The sequence below is a fragment of the Stigmatopora argus genome, chromosome 4 (genome assembly GCF_051989625.1).
Source record: "Stigmatopora argus isolate UIUO_Sarg chromosome 4, RoL_Sarg_1.0, whole genome shotgun sequence".
NCBI classification, from domain to species: domain Eukaryota; kingdom Metazoa; phylum Chordata; class Actinopteri; order Syngnathiformes; family Syngnathidae; genus Stigmatopora; species Stigmatopora argus.
The window spans coordinates 22942857-22967321 of record NC_135390.1 but is presented as its reverse complement, the minus strand read 5'-3'; the positions used below and the strand labels follow the sequence as shown (position 1 = coordinate 22967321).

General features: G+C 49.3%; 1 protein-coding gene and 1 long non-coding RNA gene across 3 annotated transcripts; one reads left to right on the top strand and one right to left on the bottom strand.

Moving 5' to 3' along the window:
- Window positions 1-21: 21 nt before the first annotated feature.
- Window positions 22-24205, bottom strand: LOC144073377 (uncharacterized). Of its 2 annotated transcripts, none has more exons than XR_013300068.1 (6): window positions 24061-24205; window positions 13186-13285; window positions 10540-10639; window positions 3628-3750; window positions 876-2136; window positions 22-370 (listed from the first exon to the last, which is right to left on the bottom strand). It is a non-coding gene; the product is annotated as an uncharacterized LOC144073377 (long non-coding RNA). The 2 variants fall into 2 exon arrangements; XR_013300069.1 differs by having other exon boundaries at window positions 2001-2136.
- On the top strand, window positions 8862-23837 carry ntrk1 (neurotrophic tyrosine kinase, receptor, type 1). Its single transcript, XM_077599140.1, is given in 17 exon segments — window positions 8862-9174; window positions 12523-12597; window positions 13983-14054; window positions 16109-16177; window positions 16289-16443; window positions 16526-16668; window positions 16753-16891; window positions 19536-19865; window positions 19957-20015; window positions 20017-20109; window positions 20175-20277; window positions 21132-21287; window positions 21378-21508; window positions 21572-21744; window positions 22584-22833; window positions 22926-23084; window positions 23197-23837. Coding segments are annotated over 17 exon segments (2496 nt in total). The 5' UTR covers window positions 8862-8971; the 3' UTR covers window positions 23383-23837.
- Window positions 24206-24465: the final 260 nt, after the last annotated feature.

Below are 24465 nucleotides of genomic sequence, written 5' to 3'. Positions count from 1 at the left end.
ATACACGTGGTCAAGAAAAACTACCTTGACAGCAATGCAGCATAGCGTTTAATAATAAATGGATTGGAAGAAAAAACACACTTTTTGTACCTTGTAAAAAAACACAAGTACAAAAGTAACATTCCTCCATGTTTTTTTTCACAAATAAGTGACTTCAGAATGAAAAAAAACAGCTAAACAAAGACAAAGTCAACTAGCATCACGCTAGCTCGGGGTCGATACGCGGGCTCCACTTTGTATTGATCGGCGAGTGAAAAACGGAAAAAAGAAAGAAAAAAACAACTTAAACTTGATGATTGGGCGCTGGAGAAGCTGCTGGAGCTGCCGGCGTCTCCTCAGTGGAGTGGAGGACAATGACTTGCTGTCCTTTCTGACACAAAACAACAAAATCACTAGTCTTCCACGCCGCCGTCGGAGCTCTTTTCCACAGCGCCGCCGCCTTTTCTTTGCCTTTAAATGCTTTCACGCTACAGTCATGTCTCGTGTATAGAATGGAGCCGTTTGCGATACACCCCAACCCCCCCAAAAAAATCCCGCTTCAAAATCTGCATTCTTTTTGTACTGGTGTACCAGGTCAAGATCAAAAAGAACTACGAACACCCGGCTCCCTCTGCTGGTTATCTCGCAACAGGCAACCATAAATTTTGCACCCCTGAATGTATTTAATTAACCTGAGACCCCACCCCCACCCCCCAAAAATGGGGTGCGAAGGTTGATTTGTGCAGAACTGGACGCGCTAACTACCACAGCACATACAGACCCATGCAATCCCCTTGTAGGAGCCCGGACAGCCAATCATGTCATTTTTTCGTTGCTGCTGTTTATCTTTTTGAACCCCCCCTCCCAAGGCCCCACCCCAAAAAACATCCACTTACCCACGGAGCGAATGGGGGCTCAGCAGGGGGTCCCCAATGTTTGCCAGCCCGTCCAAATGAAAAGCGGAAGACGGGGGGTAGCGGGCCCGGGCGCTGGCCGGACGCCCGGCGTTTCGTTTTGCGGCGTGCTGCCCGCCACGGGAGAAAAAGAAAGGCGCCGACGTGACGTGGCGCGGTGCTCCGCCCCCGGCAAGGGGGGGGAAAAAAGGAAGCTCCGCCCGTGGCGTGTCGTTCAATGGTTCTTTTTCCATCTTTTTTTCTTTTTCTGGCACTTTAGTGGCCGTCTTTGTGCACGCGTCCTTGCGTCAAGTGCATTTCAAGACACGCCTGCCAGCCATTTTAGCCACGGACGCCCACGCAGTCCAGTACGAGGCGGCAGAGGTCATCGTTTTGTTCCGTTTTTGTTTTTTTTAAGTCCGCAATTAGCGTAAATGTATTTTAAAAAAGGGATGTTATGATTTGGGCGAAATCAGATTGTCGGATTGACTTTGGAACTCTCAAATTGGACATTTGACCAAAAGAATGGCTTGATTGGTTCAATCTGGAGTGGGAAACCCACGGCTTGGGAGCCACATGCGGCTCTTTGGAGCGCAAAGACTTGTGGGTAGGCCTTCTGAATGGCAACTGTGACTTTGGGGTTTGGCAAATTTGTGACCGGTTGCCAATTAGGAGACTATACGCTAATGTACATAAATGGCCGTCACTCTCTCGGGGTTGTCTGGCTCTTTCCCTGTTCAAGTTTGACCACCCCTAATGTAAATCGATTTTTTCTCAATTTTCAATTGTTTTCATTTCTATGGTTTCATTCTGTATATTGGAAATATCTTTACATAGTACTTGTTTTTATCTCTGATTCCTGTTTATATTCGTATGATAGTCTGCACGATAGACGTTTATTTTACGCTGCAAAATAAAAATACAAATGCAAGTGCTGCTGTGCTGTTCTTTTTCCATTTAGCCCGCATACGTGTGTGTGTGTGTGTGTGTGTTTTGCGGGCACTTTGCGCAATGACATCCCAATTTGGAAAAGTAGCAACAGGCAGCCGCCCGCCAATTCAGCCACTCCACAATGGCGCGCCGGCCTTGGAGACGGTTGCTAAGCGCCCCCGCCAGCACAATGCAAACCTTTAAGTGGACCCCACGCGCTTCTTTCGCCGACGTCCACCACGGGCGTGCGCACGACGCCGGTCTTTCGGCCGGCGCCGTGGACGGCGATGGAAGGCCGATCCGTTCCAAAAAGGAGGGCGGCCACTGAGTTTATCTGGAAGAGAAAAAATGATTTGAAATAGAAATCTCTGTTTCGTTGGATATAGGAAAAAATATTGGAATTAGCAGTGATAGGCGTCCAAATGGATTGAATGTTAATCTCCGTCAGTGGCGGGCAATGAGTTCATGTAAGCAGGGAAAAAAATAAGGGGAAGAGAAGGAAAGAAAATAGATTAAAAAAAAAAGAACGGGTTTGTTTGGTATCGAAAAAAAATTTGAAAACGGGGAAAAACGTTTCAGTATTGTTGACGGCGATAGACGTCCAAAAGGATCGGCCGTCTGAATCCGACAACGGGAGCGATGAGGAAAATTGCCCGTTGTTTTTTTTCTACAAGTTGCGTTTTTGTTTTCTGCCTTTCATTCGTTTTAGGTGAAGATTCCACTGTCAACCGCTAGAGGGAGGCAGTCCAATTCGATTCAATGTTTACTACAAGTTCATTTGAAGAGGACAGATTTTTTTCAGTGAAAATGATGGTTCATTTAACGAGGCCTCATTTTCCGGACAGCTGATAGCTTATGAGATTTTTCCTGAAAAGTACTTTTTTCATATACAGAGGCCATTTTAGTAACGGCTCGGTCATTTTATCAACAAGTTTATCACTAGTCGACGTCTATCTTATTTTCAATGTCAACGCGGATGAGAACGTGGGAACGTGTCCTGCCCCTACCAACATGTCCGCCCCACGAAAGCTCCTTTGGTGCTCGTGCCGTGAATGGAAATGACTTCTTCACCAAGCCATTTGAAGGGAAAGCAGTTCTTCGCGACCAGCCCTCCCACTTTAAAGGGATGGGGACTCTGAGCGAAGCAGCGTCACATGCTAGCAACTTGATTAGCATCATTTCAGTGCTATCTAAGCCGGAGAATGGTACCTATGCTACGCTAATGACTCCAGATTCCTACTCTAACCACTGCTAGTCATTCCATTAGCATTAGTACCGTAAATTAAAACCGAAAGCCCCCCCCCTCCAGATTTTTTTCTTCTTTTTAGCCTCCGAGCTACGAGCGCGAGCAAGTCACTTAGGGGACGGCGCGTCATGCGGATTCCATTTCAGCGGCTATTAGGCATCCCGGGCCCCCCCACACACATCCCCCCCAGCCTCTTTTGCACTCTCCCATCTGCAGGACCCCCCCAGGGGAGCCCCCCGAACTGCTTATTCAACAGCAGTCTGCCACACGAAGATATGTAATGACATTTTGGAAGGCAAAGAGGCCCGTGCGGTTTTTAATTCCCATTTAACGGCCGGCCGTCGCGGAAGGAGAGGGCGGGAGCGCTCTTTTCATTGGCCGCCATTGACGGCGAGGGACGTCCAATCCGCCGCACAAGTCAGTGTGAACTAGAAAATGCGATTTCTGGAAAAAACTGCTTTCCCGCTGTCCATTTTCAACCTACGCCTAATCATTTTGGGGCCTTTTCGGGACGCCATTGACAGCAACAGACGTCCAATCCATTGGGGACGTGGGCAAAATACGTACCTACGTACGTACCTGTAGGTCACTTCCTGTTGCTTTCAGGGCATTTCTGAGTCACTTCCTGTAGACTTGGGGGGAATGAACATGGATCCTTTGACGGGCAGCCCTCCCACTTCAAAGAAATTGGACCAAGATGTCCTAAAATGAAAAAGAAGAGAGTGTAAATGAACAGGAAGTGTCCCAAAAATTCAAATCTAGTATACTTTTCCAGCCGCGCTCTCTGGACTAAGAGTCTTTGGCTCTTCCGAGCGATGGTTCTCGTAAAAGAAAAGAGAAATTTGCGGCGATCAATGGACGCCCGCTGGCGTCGCACTTATGCTGGCGTGGGGCGCCGAGGGAAAGAAAAAAAAAGGAACACCGCGCTTAGGAATGGGCCGCACGCGCCTCTGCGCTCGATGCGACGCCGTCGGGCAATCACCTGGTCCAAATAGCCATGAATTACACGCCGAGACGCCCGCTCTCGTTTGGACGCTCGCCGCCGGCGGTCGACCGTCGCCTTTCGGCGCCGTCCACGGCCGGGGGTGTCCGAAGTTGCCGTTCCAAGCATAAGGCTTGGACCAATGTTTGTTGACCACCAACCTTTCCAGATTGGACATCTAGCCAGATTGGAGGCCACGCGATTGGACATCGACTTGTGATAAAGTCCCGTCTGGTCAGAGTGGACACCGCCGTGCGTTTGGAAGTCTTACTTCAGGCGGTCCAAGCGGCCAAGGCAGCCACGTTGCCAGGGGCGACGAACCCCACGGACGTCGACGCATTGACATGGAAATGAAGAAATAACGAGCTCGAGGGATTTTGGCGAAATTGTTTGATGAATGTCAAAGGCTCAGCTGGCGGCGAATAAATCAACAGTCATTCCAAGCTTCCTACGGATTGGACGTCAACCGGTGATCCACTCAGGGCAGAGATTGGGAATCATATTTCACCGGCCCTACCGACATGGTCTTGAGGCGGCCATCTTGGTAGGGGCAACACAGTCCCTCACAACGAGCTTATTTCTTTGAAAGATTATTGGCTCAGTGTCAAAGCACCGTTGATGGAGATAGATGTCGATGGACACGAGTTCATTCGCCGCCGAAGGGATTGGACGTCTCGGGAAGGGAAGCGGGTGGCCATTTTGGGTAGGGCCATCAGCTACATATCTGGTGGGGGCCACATTGGGAGCAAAAGGGCCGTACGGCGTCCCGCCCGCCGAGAGCCGAGCGTCTAACCCCCGACCGCCCGTTTGACCCGGGGTTAATACGCGGCAGGTAAACACGACGACGGGGCCGAGGGAGGCTCCCGGAAATCGATGGACGCGCCGGCCGGCGGGTCCCGCGGGCCGAAACGAGATCGGGCACCGGGCGGATCGGATGGCTCGCCCTGGTTGTTTTTGGAGCCAAAGCCGCCGAGGACCGATCGTTGCAAATAAATGAAAACCATCGGGAAAACGTGCTATCCTTCAATCCGTGTCATAACAGGATTCTCCAGATACGATCTTCCTTCAACCACCAGCGTAAGAACGACGATAAACGCAAAATAATCATGATATCGAGATAAGTGTCTTGACGAGAGTCGCAGGGGTGCCGGAGCCAACTGGGGAACAAAGAGGAAAAAGCAATATTTTATTTTAAAGAAACAGGTGTCCTGGAAGCGGGCCGTGAGATCCTTTCAACTTCTGGCTATAAATAAGTCATAAAAATGGCATGCTGAATAATTGAGGCGGCGCTGGGCGGCCCGACGCATCTGCGGGAAAGGCCTTTTATTTGGACGCCGTTAATTAACGAGCGCTATTCCGACAAAAACAAATGGAGACGACGGACTTTACGGACGAAAGGCACGGCAGCGGCGAGCTACATTTATTCGGCTGTTTCAGGTGGAGCGCACTGGAGCTGTGACGTTTCGGGCTCCGGCACCCCCCCCCGCGAACCTTGCCAGGAAAAGCGGTGCTGAAAAGGTTTTTTTCTTTTTTAATTCATGAATGATTTCCTAGGGAATGGGTTTAAGGGGTGAACAGATCTGCTTAATGGAGAATTCTGTCCGTTTGGCTAACCTGAAGATGAAGCTATGTTTCTCTTCCGTCTTTTGATTTTGCGCTCACGAGGGGAGGAGGGGTGGGGGTGGGGGGGACAACCATGACGACGATGTTCCCAGCGCGCCTTTTCATTATTGACGTTTCCTAGAACTGGGGAAGATGCCGAAGCTGGGAGGCAACAAGTCTTCCAGAAAGCTCCAACTGGACTCCAGTTAAGGCCTCCATTAATGCCAGGCTGGCTCCCTCCCTCCCTCCCTCCAAAACCTCCCTCCCCCTATCCATCCTTCCCTCCGTCAATTCAGGCATCAAGCCTCAAATACGTATTTCCCGCTACATTGTTCATTTATTGACGCCAGCTGACGTCCAATTCATACAGACGGGTCAAAACGCCTCACCATCAACGGTCACATAGGCGGCGAAGCGCCGATTGCGACGTGGGAGGCGAGGCGAGCGCGCGTCCGGGCCCCGGCGCGAGCGATCCGACGTAAGCCCCTCCCCTCCAAAACACCTCCTCGGGTTTCCTCCGGTGGCCCGGGCCCGCCGGCTCATGCCGATCCGATCGGATTTCTCATCGATTCTGGGTTTGCCCAAAAGCCGGATCAAACGCGCGCAGCGCTAATAAACACGGGCTAATGCGGGCGTCGGGGAGGGGGTGTGTCCGTGGATGGACGTCGCCCGCCGCGCCGAGGAAACTAGCAAAGAAAAAAAAAAAGATAGGGGACGGACGGTTGCGGATTAGGAGGACTCGCTGTGTTCAGATTTGACAGATAAGGAGGGAGCGCTACCGGCTTGTATCTCATGTCGCTCCACGTGTGCTTGCGTGGCCCCAAACGTGGCGATTAGCGGCGCGACCCAACGGGAGGATCTCTTCCGAGGATTCCTGGAAATGACGACCGTGACGTAGCTTCAAAGCAAAACGCCGCGCGACTGTTCGGGATGGTTTGCGACCGCCGCGTTTCTTTGGGAATTTTGAAATAAGGCCCGGCCGACCGGCCGGCCGTGGTCGTTCTAGGCCAGGGCTAGGGAACCTATGGCTCTGGAGCCATAGGTGGCTCTTTCCATGGGTGCATATGGCTTTCCACTAACCTGTGAGGTAAAATATGGAAATCACTGCTGAGTCCCGAACGCACTAATAGGAGCGTCACTGTGGTGTTGACACTACCTCTACCACCACTTTAATCATAATTTAGTTTTTTATGAGATTTTTTTGTGTTTTTTGCGGCTCTACTCTGGATGCGCCGGCCAATCAAGATTCACATCGCTAAGTGAAAGCATTTTGCGGGCGTGAAATCGTACGCAATGGGCGAACGCACGCAAATCACACAAAGTCCCCGAGAAGACGTCCAAGGCAGCGCCTTCCGTCACATTTATGGGCCCGAGCCGGCGCTTCTTAATGGCGGCCGGCGAAGACGGCGACGGCGACGGCGTGTAAAAGCCGGCTTTCCTGGCGCACGGTCCAAAAGAGCTTTTACGCGTGGGCTCGTGACTCGCCGCCTCTTTCCTCGTTTATCAAGATGACAAATGACGGCCGGTTGTTTCGGCGACGGACCAAAAGGGCAAGAAAAACAACTCAATCATTCCTTTAAACCAGTTTGTCGCTGGCCGGTTTATCACGAGTAGACGTCCAATCCTTTTGTGGTGGTTGGGAGCAGACCAACATTTGGTCATTTCGGGGTTTTTTTCTCTACCTTTTTAAATATTGAATAAATAGATACATCATTTGAAATAATTGTGATGTATTTTAATGTATAGTAAGTCTTTTTTTTTCTACATATAAGACGTTTCAAACTTGCGTATCTTGCACAAGGGCTTATATTGATATTGACGTCCAATCGATTTGAACTGCATGGGGCTGGAAAATAAGACAGAAATGAAAGAAGAGTGGTCCCCATTTTTTTTGCTAACTACCACAACACCTACTCTATGACCTCTGAAGTGACCCCTCCCCTTAAACAGTTTTTTGGACCGTTTTCGACCCGGCTTGAAACGACGTCTATCGCCATCCACGTCCACGTCCATCTTTTCTGAGAAAAAAAAAAAACAACAAACTGGCGACGCGCAGATAAAAAGCGCCTCATTCTTCCTGCCGTATTTAAGCAGATTTGGCGGTGATGGATGGGCGAGGGAGGGCGGGGTTAATTGCGACACTTGGCTTTTCAATCCATCTCCCGCAAAGATAAAAAATACGCCGGCGGCAGGAAACAGACGCGCTGGGCTCATTGTGGCGTCGCCGACCCCGACTGGACTCCGCCCGCCCGCCTTATCGCGCGCCTATCAGTCAACATGAAATGGCCACTCCATCATTAATACTAATGCTAACCCATACACTCATTCATTTCGAAAAATGAGCATTCCCTTTTTCTGAGGACGTCATTTTTGGTTCCGATGCAGAACGCTAAAGGACGCGGCTAGCAAAGTGCTGGCAAAACGAATCGGAGACCATCCAATCAAAAGTTGGGGTCACTCGATCGCGGGCTCCTATTTAATTTAAGCGGCAACGTCTTCTTTGGAGACTTTTCTGGTGAATGAGCGCTTTGTCCCACAGCGCTTTTTGCTGAGCCCAGAAAAAAAGAGGAGGAGAGTCATTAAGCTAGCGGCTAAAGCTGATGACAGTGGCAAAAAACGGTTTTAACGCACGCTCGCTCGCTAATTAGGGTCGGAAGAAACGGGCGACCTCGCTCGGCAGTCCGACGTCGGGGAGGTCGGCGGTCAAATGCGTCGGAACCGACGTCCAATGCTCATCTTTCGGAGGACTCACTTAGAAATTGAAGCATGAGAATTTAAGTTAAGATTACGCTTGGCCAATACGGAGGTGATATTGTGGAAGCCACGTTTGAATTCATTCTGATCCTCACGTGGGTGGCGGGGGCGCCGGGACCTATCCCATCCAATGACGGACGGCTTCCACTGGGCAACAACCAATCACGTAAGCTAGGGTCAGTCCATTTCGACTGTCCAACCCGCTAGAAACATTCGGTCGGAACTGTGAGGCGGACATTTCTTAGACCGGACGGGTCGTCTGGCGCCGTCAACGACGGCGAACGGCGAGTTGGCTTTTTGAGTGGGACAGCCGGCGTAACGTGGAGCGACGACGACGACTTCCCACCCGCACGGCAGCCCAGCCCCGCCCTCTCGGGTGTCCGGTGACGCCGGCCCCTCCCTCCCTCCCTCCCTCCCTCCGTCGCGTCCCCGGGACGGAGAGAGAGTAAGAGAGGAGCGGCGGTCCCCAGAGGCCCGTCGCCAGCTCGCCGACCCACCAACCCACCCAGCGTTTGGCAGCCCGGCCGCTCAGTACGTCCCGGAGCTGCCGGAGCGAGAGAGCGGCCGGGATCCGCAACAGCACAAATGTCCGGCGCGGCGTCCCCGACGCCGAGCCTGGCTCTGACCCTGGCCCTGGCCCTGGCCCTGGCACTGGGCCCGGCTCCCAGCCGGGAAGGCTGCCCGTCGGCCTGCCGCTGCTTCTCGGCCACGCTGCAGTGCCTGGAGCCCGACGGGGTGAGCGCCGTCCCGCCTCTGACGCCGCAGGAGAGCGAGAACGTGACGGAGATGTGAGTAGCCCCGGGCCTCGACCCCGTGACCTATTCCCGCCGTCCGCACTTTTTTTTTCTATTCAGAGAATGCCATTGCCAAAAATCAAATCCGACTACTTGGATTGGCTCAACGAAAAAAAAAAAACCTCAATCAAATCTAGCAACTTTGATTTGTCAAAAACGCGGCGCTAAAACGGCGCCGCTTCGAGTTCCCGTTTTTCCACATCAAATTTGATAGATCGATATACGACAGCGACACGCAACTAGTGAGCGCAATAAGGAAAGTGCAAGCGAAGAGAGAAAAAATGACAACAAATGTAAAGAGGCTGACGGTGAAAACTCAAAAAATGAATATGTTTAAAGTTCCCCCTCTACCTTGGCACGCTTTGTCTCCTCCACCAACCTTTAAGGTCAGGTGGCAATAAAATATGGCTTATGATTCATTGGGGATGTATCAAGCTTTTTTTGGGCCATGGAACCGTTGCATCCAATGAGAAGGTATTTTTGCGGGAAAATCTGTCTCGACATACAAACCGGGAATCAAACGACGACTACTGTACTCTGTTTACCAAAGTATATAAGTAGCGTACATGTATATGCCGCTGGTCACATCTGGTCATTTTACTGTGGTAACAGGAGGCGGAGTCGCTCGAAATACGACTCAAGTAAGAGTAGCATCTCTCGGCAATAATATTACGTTGTAAAAAATGTAAAAATCCCCCCCCCCAAATTCAGACAATTTAAAAAAAAAAGAAAGGAAAAAGTATTCCATGAAAGGAATACTCAAGTAGTGAGCACCTGCTGATAATGCCTGTTTTATTTTTAATAGTATGGTGTATTTTATATCTTTTTCTTCTTCAGCTAGTTTGTCAACTCTTATTATGCGACTATAACCTATCACGTGACCATATAACGTCCAAAAAATACATCGCTATTGACCGGAAAATAAGAGCGAAACGGAAGAGTGCCCTCTCGTGGCCAGGATCAGCATATTTTACAACTAAAACGGTCCCCATTCTGTTTTCTGTGGTCTATCAATGCCAATGAAAACATTTCAAATCCAGATTTTTGAGTCCGCCATGTTGACGGCAGCGCTAAATGTCAAACGGTTGATTTTTGACGGCGTTTTGAAGGCCCCACCCGCTAGATTGCGCCGGCGTCGGCGTGACGGCGCGCTCAAATGACCGTAATGTAACGTCTGGTAGAGCCACCGCGCTGGCTAAAGTCAAGTTCATCAAATGTAGAATAAAGTCATCGTGGAAAAGTAGCGCTTCTTCACGTATTTCAAGTAAAGATAGAAAGCGCCACACGGTATAACTACTTTTAGGAGGGCAATCGGCTCCAAAAGTGACCCGAGTAAGCCAGAGAGTAAATGTAACGCACCTCTGGAAATGTGCAGCGACGAAGGCCGGCCAAACTTGACAGATTCTGTCGTGGATGATCTTCTGGGCAGGATGGGCACTCCTTGGGTCGGGTCAGCTCGCTGCACAAATCATTTACAGAAAGAATTTTTCATTACGGAGACGTTTCCGGGCGAACCATCGGGGCGAGTTGGCCGTGACCTCCGCGTGCGTACGCTTTCTCCGGATGCGCTTGAAATTACAACAAGAAATGATCAATGTCCCAAAAACATGCTCTCATTGGCTGGGCTGTTCTTGTAAGTTTATTTTTTTCCCCCACGAAAACAATTGGATTCTCAGAAATTCACTTCATTCCCGATTTTTCTTAACCGCAACCACATTTTCGGATAAAAAGGAAGGTTTAAAAACAATTAGAGTTCATTTCTTGGACCCAAAAGGAAAAATGAAGGTGTTCTTTGAAAAATATGGCATCCAAACAACGCTGTCTTTTTCTACAAACAATATTTCTTTGAAAAACAAGCAACAATTTTCAGAAAAAGACATTTTGATGTCATATCAGAAGCTTCTGTGAGCTATTTTTTAGAGCTACATTCGCTTTGACCCAAAAATATAATGGAAAAAAGCTTATTGAAAAAATACAATGATGAAATATGTGACATTTTGCGAGAGATAATACGCTTTTTTTTCAAATTTTCATCCCGTAAAATGGAACCAACATTCCTCCGCTCCATCCGGACAAACGGATCGGACGCCTATGCGCCGTCAATGACACCAGCGTGTGGAAATATTGGGATTTTCAGCTCTTTTCAGATTCAAAATATCAAGTTATTGACGAGGCGTGGAGCAATCCGTCCTTCCGTACGAGGCGCTCCAAATCGATACTCTTGCATTTTCCAAACGGGCCTCGATTCATCATCCGCAGAGTTAGAAATTGAATTTTGCCAATTGCCAGTCAACGCACAATCGCCTCCGCCCACTCGGCCCCAGCACCCCCCGCCCCCCCTCCCTTCCCCCGGGAACAATAGATGATCTACAACCCAATTGGCTCAATCCAATAAGTAAAGGCGATGGGCGATCCTTGGCCCACCTGCCGCTCTAATCACATTAGCGCCGCGTGGGCCCATCAAACGGCAATAAAAGAAAAAGAAAAAGAAAAACAATTGGTCGCCGTGGAGACTGACAGAGAAACTACACTTGCTTTCAAAATCCACTTCTTTTTTTACATTTAGCCTGCGCCAACGTTAGCATTTTGCCGGGGGGGGGTTTCTCCCCTATATAACGTCACGTTGCCAATTTCACAGGCCACGCCCCCAGCCTCACATTCATGGGTTCAACTTTTTGGGAAAATCCTTTGAGGAAAACTTTGGAGGTTTTCAGGCTAAACATTGAAGGGAAAAGTATTGCCAAGGTAGAGTTTCGGGTGCCTCATTTAGTTTAGGATCACCAGTAATGAAGAGAATGATAACATTTCATTATTGACGAGTGCCCTATTAGACCAAAGGTCAATTTGAACGATTTGAATCATAAAAATAGTCTGCGGACATCTGATTTTACTTTGGAAAAAACGGCCGATATTGTGGCAGACATTTTGTACAGGCAAAAGTGATAATACGTACGTGTTTTTGGGGTTTTTTTTTAGTTCATTTTGCCAAGTGTGGCCTCGCTGCAGCCTGACAATTGCTAAGAAAAAAAATCCTGGTGGATTTACAGTGGCTGCTTTGCCTCAATAAATTCAATCCATTTCATTTCTTCAAGTTTTTCCAATTTTGGCCGGGGATAAAAACCTGGTCCCAAGGATTGTGCAGATAATGGAGCCCCTAGAAATATTCCGATCTTTATACAAGGGCATAAACGAATGGTTCGAAACAAAACGATAAGTATGTGGCTAGTTTTTTTTCTTGTATTTCCTTGGGCGGCATTCAATGCGGGGGATGACGATGAATTTGTATTTTGTTCCATCATAAAGCGTGCGCGCGTTAAATGCCACTTGACGCTTTGTTGGCAGCTACATTGAAAACCAAGCCGGCCTGGAAAATATCACGCTGGCGGAGCTCGGCAACTACAGAGAGCTCAAAAACTTGTAAGTATTCTCATCATTTTCCTCCTTCTTATAATGCATTTGATTGATGCCAGTTAACACTTTCAACCGCTAACTAAATGACAGCAACTAACATTCTATAATAAACAAACAAAACAAAAAATGTTCATTAGATATAATATAATCACACAAAAATTCATGTAACAATTATGATATGTATGGTCACAAAGCATGCTAGTTGTTGTAAGGGTCTAGAAAAAAACAATGTTATATTTGACTGTTTTCATAACCTTTAAAAATACATGTGAAAATGTCTATATTTATGTTAGTTACACGAGTTTTCTGAAATAATAATAACCCTTTCTTTCCCTTTAAAAAATGTTGTCAATTTTTCGCAGCACAATCTTACAATTCTAACAATTACAGCTTCTTCTAAAAATGTTCCTCAATAATTCATGAACTTTTGCTTGATTTTGAATTGAAAACCAAAAATAGCAGCAGGTCTTTTGGCATACATACATACTCACATTGGATTGACTAAATAATAGTAATGGCTGCCCCCGTGTCAGACGACCATGATATTACTCCAAACAAAACCAATTTCACGTGACATAGTGAAAATAAACTTACCACAAATGACAAGAAAGAAGTTGGAACTCTTGTACGCCAGGTTTATCAGTCTGACAGTCATTTTGACTTTTAGTGGGGTCGAAAGGACGCCATGGATTCTCTTAAACACAGGACGAAGCACAATTTTTTCGACACAAATCAGTAAATTAAAGCCCAGAAACAATGTCAAACATTCATATATCCATCCAAACATATTTTAATTACCTCCATTTGACTTGACATCTATTTATATCACCTGTTGGCTGTCAAAAGTGGAGTCCTGACATGCTAAACAAGAGCAAACTTTAGCGCCAATGATCTGGAATAATCCATCTGCGTTTTTCTAAATAAACAAACACCCCTTTGTATAGATAATGACATGGTACAATCCACCTGCTAACAAACATCGACTGTAAAAAAAAAAACACATCCTAATGAGACGTGTAATGCTCATGTGCAATATCTTGCGCTTATAACCTCCTAAACATAACGCATCCATAATTTAATCATTTTAAAATAACCATATACTGGGCAACAATGTTGAATCCAAAAACACTGTTATGTTATTTCAATGATTGTAGTGTTGACCATTTGAGAAAACGGCGCGTAAATAGCGGAAGTAGTTCTGTCGTGTGTTGCATTAGCGGTCGTTTGGATAGTAGGAAATATCCGATTTAGTATCAACATCATTCACATAATGTTTGACCACATTATTTTGCCTTATGAATTCGTGAATTGTGTCACACACCAACTTTTAGCTTATTTAATTGTGATGATATTCATTCTTTTTTTTCATGTTTTACCGCACGCCTCTGTAGCACAGTGACATCATGCAAACTGAGATATATTGCCGCCAACGCCTTCCGCTACAACCTCAAATTGCAATACGTGTAAGTACATCTTCCAAATATGGATGATATTCATGCATAATATTCATGTTGTCGTGAGGTGAACCCCTTGGCCTCTATGACTGTCACGGCATGGACAAATATTTTGACAGTGGATGAATCTTCCAGAGACATTATTGAGCTAAAAATTGTACAAATACTCTTTTTACCCTTATAATAGTATATAATTTTTCAAACAAACCAAAAAATCTAAGTTGTTTTTCGTATAATTATTATTATTATTTATTTAAAATATATTCAGTATATATTAAAACCCCCAACCCTTTTCAACTCTATGAAAATAATAGTGTCATTTCTAATGCACGCACAAATAAATATAAATCGGCAACGAAAAAATGAAAACATCAGGGAGGGAAAAAAAAAAAAAAAAAATACATTTCGAGCATCAGAGCCACTGAGCTAATATCATTTGTTGTGCTCTGATTACATTTTCTTCAACAGAATTGACTAAAAAAAATAGGGCTGAAACTTGACCTCCGTTTTAGCTAAAACCACGCCAGATGGTCTTTGTGTATTGATTTTTTTCTCAAACGTGACAAATAAGGGTATAAAAATACATCAAATTGGTGCATTTCACAATACTTTTGAAAGGTTTTCGATGTGCTCCCGTCAAAAATTTCAACATCATTTTAAAAAGGTGTCAGTTTATAAACAAACAAAATCAACCAAGATTTTCCACTAGAAAAATTCTAATATAATAATAAGTCTATTTGAACTCATTGGCTGCCATTAACGGCGCCAGAGGTCCAATTGATTTCTCCTTCATTTGGGGGCCTTTACAGATCCCTTCCTGTCCATCTTAAAGCATTTCCTGTTCACTTTTAGGCATTTACGGGTCACTTCTGTTGATTTTGAGTCATTTGGGGATATTTCAACAAGCCCAAATCCACAGGAAATGACACGCAATTTCCCTAGATGAACGCGTCGGTTAGCATTTCTTTTTATTCGTTGAACATGAACACGATAAGATCACGGTTATTTTAAGACGTGTATCGCGTGCTAGCCATCGGTTCCTAGCCCCGGTGACAAATGTACTGCAAACGCTGGACGTCCATTTTTTTCCCCTTTTGTTTTGGGATTGGACGGCGCTGGAAAGATAAGCCCGGCGGGGAAAGCCGAGACGCCGTTCAACGCTCATCTTTTCCCAATTATCGACAAGTGCTGCATAATAAATACACTCCACTCAGGCTCCATTATAGCTAAATCAATAATTCCGCTAGGAGGGGCCCAGCCCGGCTCGGCCCGGCCCGGCTCACGTCGCGCCTACAGACCAAAACAACGGCAGGAAAATGACATATCGCCACGGCCATCAGACAAATGTTTTCGGCGTAATTGCCATGTTTGCAAAAAGCAAATCTATTGGGCGTGAGGGAGCCGTGCAAACAACAAGCGGTCAACAATAAGTATCATCCTAACCATAAGATTAGTACAAAATATTCGTGACCGGACGATTCGCCGAAAGACGTTTGGCCGACGGACAGTTCGCCGAACGGACGTTTCGCCGAAACGTCCGTTCGGCGAACTGTCCGTCGGCCAAACGTCTTTCGGCGAATCGTCCGAGTACCCCAAATATTAAACACATAGTATAATTGGCCATGACATTTGAAATCAAGTGTTTAAAAAGTACTACAAGTCCATTCATTTTCTGAACCGCTTATCCTCACGAGGGTCACGGGGGGAGCTGGAGCCTATCCCAGCAGACTTTGAATGGGCGGGCGGGCAGCCAATCGCAGGACCCGGGGAGGCCTCACAAACTCCCCGAGTTGGAGAGCGAGTCTGTCGCACAAATCAACTAACAACGTGCCTGTGGACGGCCGCCTAGCTAGCAGACGGCTAGCAGCTCATTGTAGCAGTGACTTTTTGGGGTGGGCGGGGCCAGGGCAGCCACCAAAAAGAAAAGTCATTAAGATCTGATGTCATCATCAAGCATTTCCCGTCACGTTGGTGTCCACCATATAGTACGCCGTCATATTGGGGGTGGGCCGAAAGCTCCGCCCTCATCTCCGACTTTGAGCGAATGCCATTGCTTGTTTCAGGAACTTGGCCTTCAACTCTCTGGAGAACATCTCCTGGCGGGTCTTTCATTTTCTCCCGCTCCTCAACCTGTGAGTTTGCCGCTAAAATCCAGTCTTTTCCCTTGTTAAGATCGCATCGAGGCACTTTTATGACGGTAAGGTGGCCATTTTTTTCCCACCGTGGGTGCCTTCTTTGCTCAGGATTCTATTGGACAACCCTCTGGTTTGCTCGTGCGACCTCCACTGGCTGCAGCACTGGCAACGCCACCAGCGCGCCGGCCTGGACGAGCACCCCTTGACGTGTCTCTCGGATGGACGCGAAGTGCCGCTCGCCGCCCTGCTCGTCGACAACTGCAGTGAGTTGAGTCGGTGGCGGCGCGTTTCTTTAAAGAGTGACGAGTCTCGGAATGAAGTCGTCCGTCTTGTTGTGGCGATCAGGTCTCCCCGAGGTCACCATCTTGCCGTCCAACAACAAAGTGGAGGAGGGCGGCAACCTGACCTTCGAGTGTCACGTGACAGGAAGTCCCACCCCGCAAGTCAGCTGGCGTACGGACGTGCTCCGCTCGCGTTTCGTGGCCCAGGTACGCCATTTTGCCGACGCCCGTGACGCCCGTGACGCCCGTGACGCCCGTAACGCCCGGTTCTCTCTGGCGCTCTGGCGGCAGGAACGAATCTGGGGTTCCACGCTGGAGGCCGTCCTATTCCTCAGCAACGTCTCGTCCGCCGACAACCTGCACAATCTGACGTGCCGGGCCGAGAACCGGGCCGGGCCCGGGGAGGACGCCGTCCAGCTGGACATCGAGTGTGAGCGCCGCTCTCGTCTCATTTGGCTCCGGGGTTATTGTTTTTTCCTGATGCGTCAATGCTAAAATCAAATCGTCCTCGTTGGAAAAAGACAATTGACTTCTTTTTTTTCCCGTACTATACCGGTAAGACTACGGGACGTCCACTGACCGTGGAGCCGAGCGCGACCAATCAATGGCCGGGCAGTAAATAGCCCACGCTGGTGTTCTGGGAGGTAATTAAAGGGCCGGTGGTTAACGAGCGTCCGTCCCGTTCCGTTGATGGATGGCCGCCGTTTTGCGGTCTGCCAATCACCAACCGGGGCCTTTTTTTTTCCGGAGTGGGCGGGCGAGTCCATTAAGGGCGAGGCCAGGATCTCCCATGGGATCTTCTAAAACAGGGGTAGGGAACCTATGGCTCGGGAGCCACATGTGGCTCTTTTGATGGGTGCATCTGGCACTTTGCTAACCTGTGAGCTAAAATGTGGAAATTGCTGGTGACAGAAGTGAGATGTTACATCTAGAACTGCTTTAATCTTCATTTTTTTGGGCAGTAGACTCTTCTGGAATGCATCCTCTCATTGATTAGCAACAGCATAAGAATCTTTTAAACAATATTCCGTTTTTTTCCACTTTAAAAGTGGTAAAATTACAAAAAAAAATGAAAAGGCACTCGTTTACATGTATGTATTTTGACTTTTAAATTGGTAGTATGGCTCACAAGGAATAACATTGGAAAATATGAATTGTTTGTGGCTCTCTTGGTCAAAAAGGTTCCTGACCCCTGTTCGAAAACCAGAGAATCATATCCGCACATCCAAATGGTCCTCAAAGAGTTAAAATGCCTGAAAAAAAAGAAAGAAAAATGAGTCAAACCTATTTGAAAAGATGTCAGCCTTTTTTCGCCCTCCCCACTTTGTCCAAGTCCACGTTGGACGTTTTCTTTGGATACGAAGCGCTAAGCGCTAATGGCAACCGTCGTGGACGAGAAACGCTTTCCCTCTTTTGCTCCTTTGATTGCGGAGCATTTAAACGTCTGCGAACGCAAACGTTATTTGTCTGATTGGACGGCCGCAGAGAGCTGCTGGCTCCATTAGAAAGAAACTTAACGGGAGAACGCTTTTATTTCTATCAGGGCTATTTGCTAGGCAACCCTGGCCATTAAGCACCCCCCGCCGTCCTTAGATTTGAAGAATTTACCAGGGTGGTTTTCACTTCATTTTGGGGCAATTCTTTCCAGTTAATTGGCACTCACTTCTTGTCGTCGCTACTGTTTTGTTCGGTGTTGTGCCATCGTTTTAATGGCTTAAGAAACAGCATTCTAATATTTTTGGCTGTTTTTGCATACATACACATTTGATCCAAAAATGGCATGCTGTTATTATTTTTAAAAGGTTTATAGTGGCTGCTTTTAAAAATGGTGGAACGAATGATGCTAATTCAATGTAAAAAAAAAAAGGTGCTCTACTTACAAAAAAATCTAGGACCAATTGATTTCGTAAGTAGAGGCACCACTTGTGAGTGACTAGATACATTTGGATTATATCCCTTTTTTTGTTTGCATAAAACAGGGGTAGGAAACCTATGGCTCGGGAGCCACATGTGGCTCTTTTGATGGGTGGATCTTGCTCTTTGCTAACCTGTGAGCTAAAATATGGAAATGGTTGTTGACAGAACTGAGATATTACATTTAGAACTGCTTTAATCTTCATTTTTTTTGCTTTAATCTTCATTTTTTTGCGTTAATCTTCATTTTTTTTGCTTTAATCTTCATTTTTTGGGGCAGTAGACTCTTCTGGAATGCATCCTCTCATTGATTAGCAACAGTATAAGAATCTTTTAAACAATATTCAGTTTTTTCCACTTTAAAAGTGGTGAAATTACTGAAAACAAATTGAAAAGGCACTCGTTTAAATGTATGTATTTTGACTTTTAAATTTGTAGTATGGCTCACAAGGAATAACATTGGAAAATATGAATTGTTTGTGGCTCTCTTGGTCAAAAAGGTTCCCGACCCCTGGCATAAAATATGCTTTTGGGTCGACCACCACTTTTTCCATTCCGGCATTTGGTGGGTTTCCTGGACATTTTGTTAGGGGGACCGTGTCAATCAGCTTGGCGGCGGCGGCACGCCCTCCAAAACGGGCGCAGTTGAGTCGTTTTCGTGAAGTATCCCGCAAAGTCATTTCCGGCGGTAGCACTTGGGGTGGGGGGGGCGTTGTTGTATTCAGCACTTTTTTCCGACGAGCTCAGCCGACGGGGGTCTCTTGAGTGTCTCCCCCGCTTCATTTCCTGTAAAGTTTGCGGCTGGCGCAACAACCTCACCGTGACGTGACCGGGGTTTCATTATTCATGGCGGGGTCAAGGCGTGTCTGAAAAGAGCCGCACGCGCGACATCGATTGGTGGAAAGCGCCTTGTCTCAACTCCGGAAAGAAAGTCTTTGTGCTCCAGTCCATTTCATTGTGCTTCTCAAAAGTCTAGCTCACCGTCCAAATGTATTTCCATACATAAACGCTCCTTCAAATCTGTCTGGTTTTGGCCAAGTTTGGTCTCGCCAATGTTTTTGGTCGCAGATACGAGGCCACCACGTGGCTCTCCTTGGGGGGGTTTGGATCCGGGGCCATCCGAATCCCCCCCCTGTTAACGGGGCCCCCTTCTCTCGCAGTCCCGGCCAAGATCGTGTACCTGGGCAACGCGGTGCCCATGCACCACTGGTGCTTCCCCTTCATCGTGGACGGCAACCCGGAAGTCAACATCAGCTGGCTGTACCAAGGCTCGGAACTGCGCGAGACGGTGCTGACGTACACGGACATCATCGCCGACTCGGCCGACGGCTCCAAGAAGCACGGCTGCCTGTACCTGGACAAACCCACGCACATGAACAACGGCCTCTACACGCTGATGGTGGACAACAAGCTGGGCGGGGCCCGGGCCAACGCCACCGGCGATTTCATGGACAACCCCTTTGGGCTGGATCCCGAGGGCATCATCCCGGGTGAGTGGGGGTCCACACTAAAGGCTCGGCTAAATCAAGGGCGTCCCGGTGTTGTTTTTGACTCGCTCGTCGTCTCTGTCCTTCCCGCAAGTCGTCAACGAGGATCCGGGTGAGTAGCGAGCAAATGTTTCCAGCCGAAACGCCATCCGCTGACCCCCCGTCTTTCCCCGACGTCCTCCGAGCAGTTCCCACCAACAAATCCGCCGTGGGCGTCACCGAGAACCTGGAGAGCGGCGTCTTCATGGTCAGTTCTTTGGCCGTCCCCTTTTTAGTGGGCAGACTGACCCATTGGAGCCGTGTCCGTCTCAGGTGTCGGTGGCCGTGGGTCTGGCCATGTTCGCCTGCACCTTCTTGCTGCTCGCCGTCTTGGTGGTCAACAAATGCGGGCGCGACTCCAAATTCGGCATTCACCGTAAGTTCTTTAGTACAAACCAATGCGTGTTACTTATACAAGCCTTAAACATACAAATGCACTTATATAAACCTTCAATATACTTATAAAGGCCTTAAACATAAATTATAATACAAAATATAGCACTGAATCAACTTACAAAGAAATTCAACTTATGAACAATCGCTCGGAACCTAACTCCTTCGTTGGTAAGTAGGGGAGCGTCTGTAGTAGCAAGCAGCCACCTCTTTGAAGGAACTTTGGGCCGCCGCCGCCGCCGCCGCCGCCGCCGCCGCCGCCGCCGCCGCCGCCGCCACTGGCAGACATGCAAATCCATTCGGACTCCGGCACCAAAAGGGGAGTGCAAAACAAGGTCGTAAAGCGGCGACCGAGTCGCTCACGCGGGACCCCGGCTTTAAGCGCGCCGGCGGGCGGCGGCAAAGTGCCTTAATTACAGGCAGGGAGGCAAAAAGCTCCCTGGGCTGTGGCCATTAAAGACGGCTGCTTGCTCTCCGCTCCATTTGTGCGCCTAAGTGGCTGGCGCTCGCCACGCTGATTGCCTAAGTGGAGCGAACGAGCGAGCGAGCGCCTTTTCTTTTCCACGGGGCCGGACCCAGGAGTCGGACCACTTTGGCCTCAGAGGGCCTCACCGTAACGGCCTTCAATGGCGCCCCGATTGCCGCCATTATTGCCAAATTGAGGCGCCGCCATCACGGGCCAAATGATTTGGAGCCAAACAAGGCTCCATTGAAACGCCAGTTAACGCCAGTCCGCGGCTCACGACGCCACCTGCTGCCGGTCGCCAACGACGGCGATCCGCGTCCGGCGCGTCCGGCCTCGGGCCCGGAAAAACTGACCCGAGCCGTCCCCGGCAGGTTCGTCGCCGCTGGGCGCCGAGGACGACTCGGCCGTGTCGCTGCGCTTCGTCAACTTGGGGAGCGGCCCGCCCTCGTCGGACGAAGACTCGGGGGTGTCCGGCTTCGTGGAGAACCCGCAGTACTTCTGCGGCATCGTCAAGGACAAAGACATGTGTGAGTGTGCGCCCGTGGCAGGGGGTGGCGTGCGAGGGGGCGCGGCCCGGGTCGGCCCGGCCCCGCCCAACCCACAAGTTGCCCTTTCAGGCGTCCGCCACATCAAGCGCGCCGACATCCTCCTCAAGTGGGAGCTGGGCGAAGGCGCCTTCGGGAAGGTTTACCTGGCCGAGTGCGCCAACCTCAGCCCCGACGCCGACAAGATGTTGGTCGCCATCAAGGTCGGTCGGGGGGAAAGACGTTAGCCCGTGGCCGACCTCCTTTAATGCCTTTTGTCCGTTCAGACGCTGAAGGACGCCAACGAGTCGACGCGGCAGGACTTCCAGCGGGAGGCGGAGCTCCTGACGGTTCTGCAGCACGCCCACATCGTGCGCTTCTACGGCGTGTGCGCCGACGGGGAGCCGCTCGCCATGGTCTTTGAATACATGCGCCACGGCGACCTCAACCGCTTCCTCCGGTACGTCCAAACCAACCATGAACATGTTGACCTGGAAAAGCAAAGATTCTCCTTCCAAACGGTTCATGGGTTCTGGGGGGGTGGAGCTTGAATGGGTGGCCGACCAATGGCCAGGCACAAGGTCAACAAAGCACTAAACCTACGGTACAATTCCAAAATGGCCAAATTTGCCCTTAAGGTCAAAATGTGGCGGACGATATTTTCCCGGCCGCGTACGAGGCGTCTCGTCCAGACCGTCGACGTTTGGCCTGGAAAGCGGGCGGCGGATGACGCCGCCATTCATTAGCCAGATTATATGCGACACCGGCCAATTAGAAGACGCGCGGTTACCTGGGAAACGTGGGCGGCAACGCCGTTTTCGGGGAAGCAGCTGTTTCCCCGTCCCGTCCCGTCTCGTCCCGGCCGGCCACCTGCCACGTAAACTAATAGCCGTCCCATTTCGGACCTAAAGCTAATGCGATAGCGCCCACGCGGTGGCGACGAGGCGCATCCGTTTGGACCGCTTCTCAGGGATCAAAAATTCAATTTCCACAAAGATTTGGCGAGAAATCTACTTAGTGTTTTTTTTTTCCCTCATTCATCTGATCAAGACGTCTTGTTCTCTTTGACTATTGGACATTTCTGGATGATGTATATATGTATATTTTTGATTGAAGTACAAAAAAGCCCACAGTGGCGTCACCTAAAACACTCCATTTTCTTTCTAGTATGAAAAAGGAACTCAAAATGGGAGCATTTTTTGTTTGAGATGACGATGACCAAGTTAGCAAGAGCGTTGGCTTTTGCGGCAACTAGCTTAGCGGTGACGTTTGCTTTTTTGGCGGTGGCGGCGGCGGCAGGGCGCACGGCCCCGACGCCGGCATCCTGGACGAGGCCAAGACGGAGCCGGCCACGGCGGCGGGCGAGCTGAGCGTGCCGCAGATGCTCCACGTGGCGGCGCAGATCGCCTCGGGGATGCTCTACCTGGCCTCGCTGCACTTTGTCCACCGCGACCTGGCCACGCGCAACTGCCTGGTGGGGGAAAGCCTGGTGGTCAAGATCGGGGACTTTGGCATGTCCAGGGACATCTACAGCACCGATTACTATCGGGTCAGTGACCACGCCTGGCCGGCCGGGGATTTAACCGCGGGGGCGGGGGGAGTGCACGCCAAGTGACGGGCGTATTTTGCGGCGGGACGCAGGTGGGAGGCCGCACCATGCTGCCCATCCGCTGGATGCCGCCCGAGAGCATCATGTACCGCAAGTTCACCACGGAGAGCGACATCTGGAGCTTGGGCGTGGTCCTCTGGGAGATCTTCACCTACGGCAAGCAGCCCTGGTACCAGCTCTCCAACAGCGAGGTGGGTCGTCGTGCGTGCGTCGTACTTTCTCTGGCCTTTTGCGAGGAGAGTGCCTCGATCCGTCGGGGGGCCGGTCGTCGTCTTTCAAAGCTTCTACTGCCGCCCCCTTCAGGCCATCGAGTGCATCACGCAGGGCCGCGAGCTGGAGCGCCCCCGCACCTGCCCCCATGCCGTGTACCAGCTGATGCGCGGCTGCTGGCAGCGCGAACCGCAACGCCGCACGTCCATCAAGGACGTCCACGCCCGCCTCCTGGGTCTGGCCGAGAACCCGCCCGTCTACCTGAGCGTCCTGGCCTAGAACCGGACCGGTGCGGACCAGACCGGGAGCTCCTTTCTCTCCGCGTACGTAACAAGCCACTGGTTCATTTCAGTCCCACAGAGAGAACATTTGCTCGACTCTCGCTCCTCCAAAATGCAACATTTGTCTTCTGGCCTTCAAAATAGAGCCGGCTGATGAAAAGTGGAGCCCTTCCACTTAAAGCCCTCATCTGTGTTAACAACGCCCAAGTTACGGAAATGTGACTTGGAATCGGAATCCCGTCGTTATGAAAGCGATTGAATAGTGAAGGAGAGCAAAATGCGTCACGTGACTGCCATTTTTTGGGAATGCTGCGTCAAAACAATGAACCATGTAAATACAAAGCGTCATGTAAAAACACTCAATCAATGTTCCTCTCTATACTGCGTGCCTGTTTTGGGAAAAAGACAATACACTTGTACCCTCCCTTCACAATAAATGTGATTTGAAAACATTGAAAAGTGTAGAAAATGTTTTATCTTTTTTGCCATTTTTATCATCGTCAACGGCACTGAAACTGAGCCAAGACACTTGGCTTGTTTTTAATGGCCTGTTGGACGCGGCTGCCCCCTGGCGGTCGATTTTGAAAGTGTCCCCCTAAGACAGCGCTATGACAAAATGACTTGCTAGCTAGCTAGCTTTCAAAGTAGAGAGAGAAAAGTTTTCTAGAGCACTCACCGCGACCGTCGACCATCGCGAGGTGGACTTTTTTTCAAGTCTTTCCACTTATTTTGCTCGTATTTCTTTCGTTTGGTGTCGCAAAGTGGCGTGGCATCGTCTCCGACATTTCCTAGTCCAGTCCGCGACCGGGCCAACCAGGAGCCAGTTCCGCGCACACGTGACCGCCAGGCACGCCCCTCCTTTCCCGTAGAAATCAACAACAACAGGACACACGTGCGCGTATGACGTTGGTGGAATTCAACATAAAAGCTTATTTTACCAACAGGTTCGCGCACCAAGTCATTTGAGACCTCATCATTGGAGATACAACAAAATAGCCGAGAGAAAAGGGATCTCATTTTTTCCCTTCATTTTATTGTTCAAAAATGTCCACCAACACACAGAGGCAGTTTGTCTTTTTGC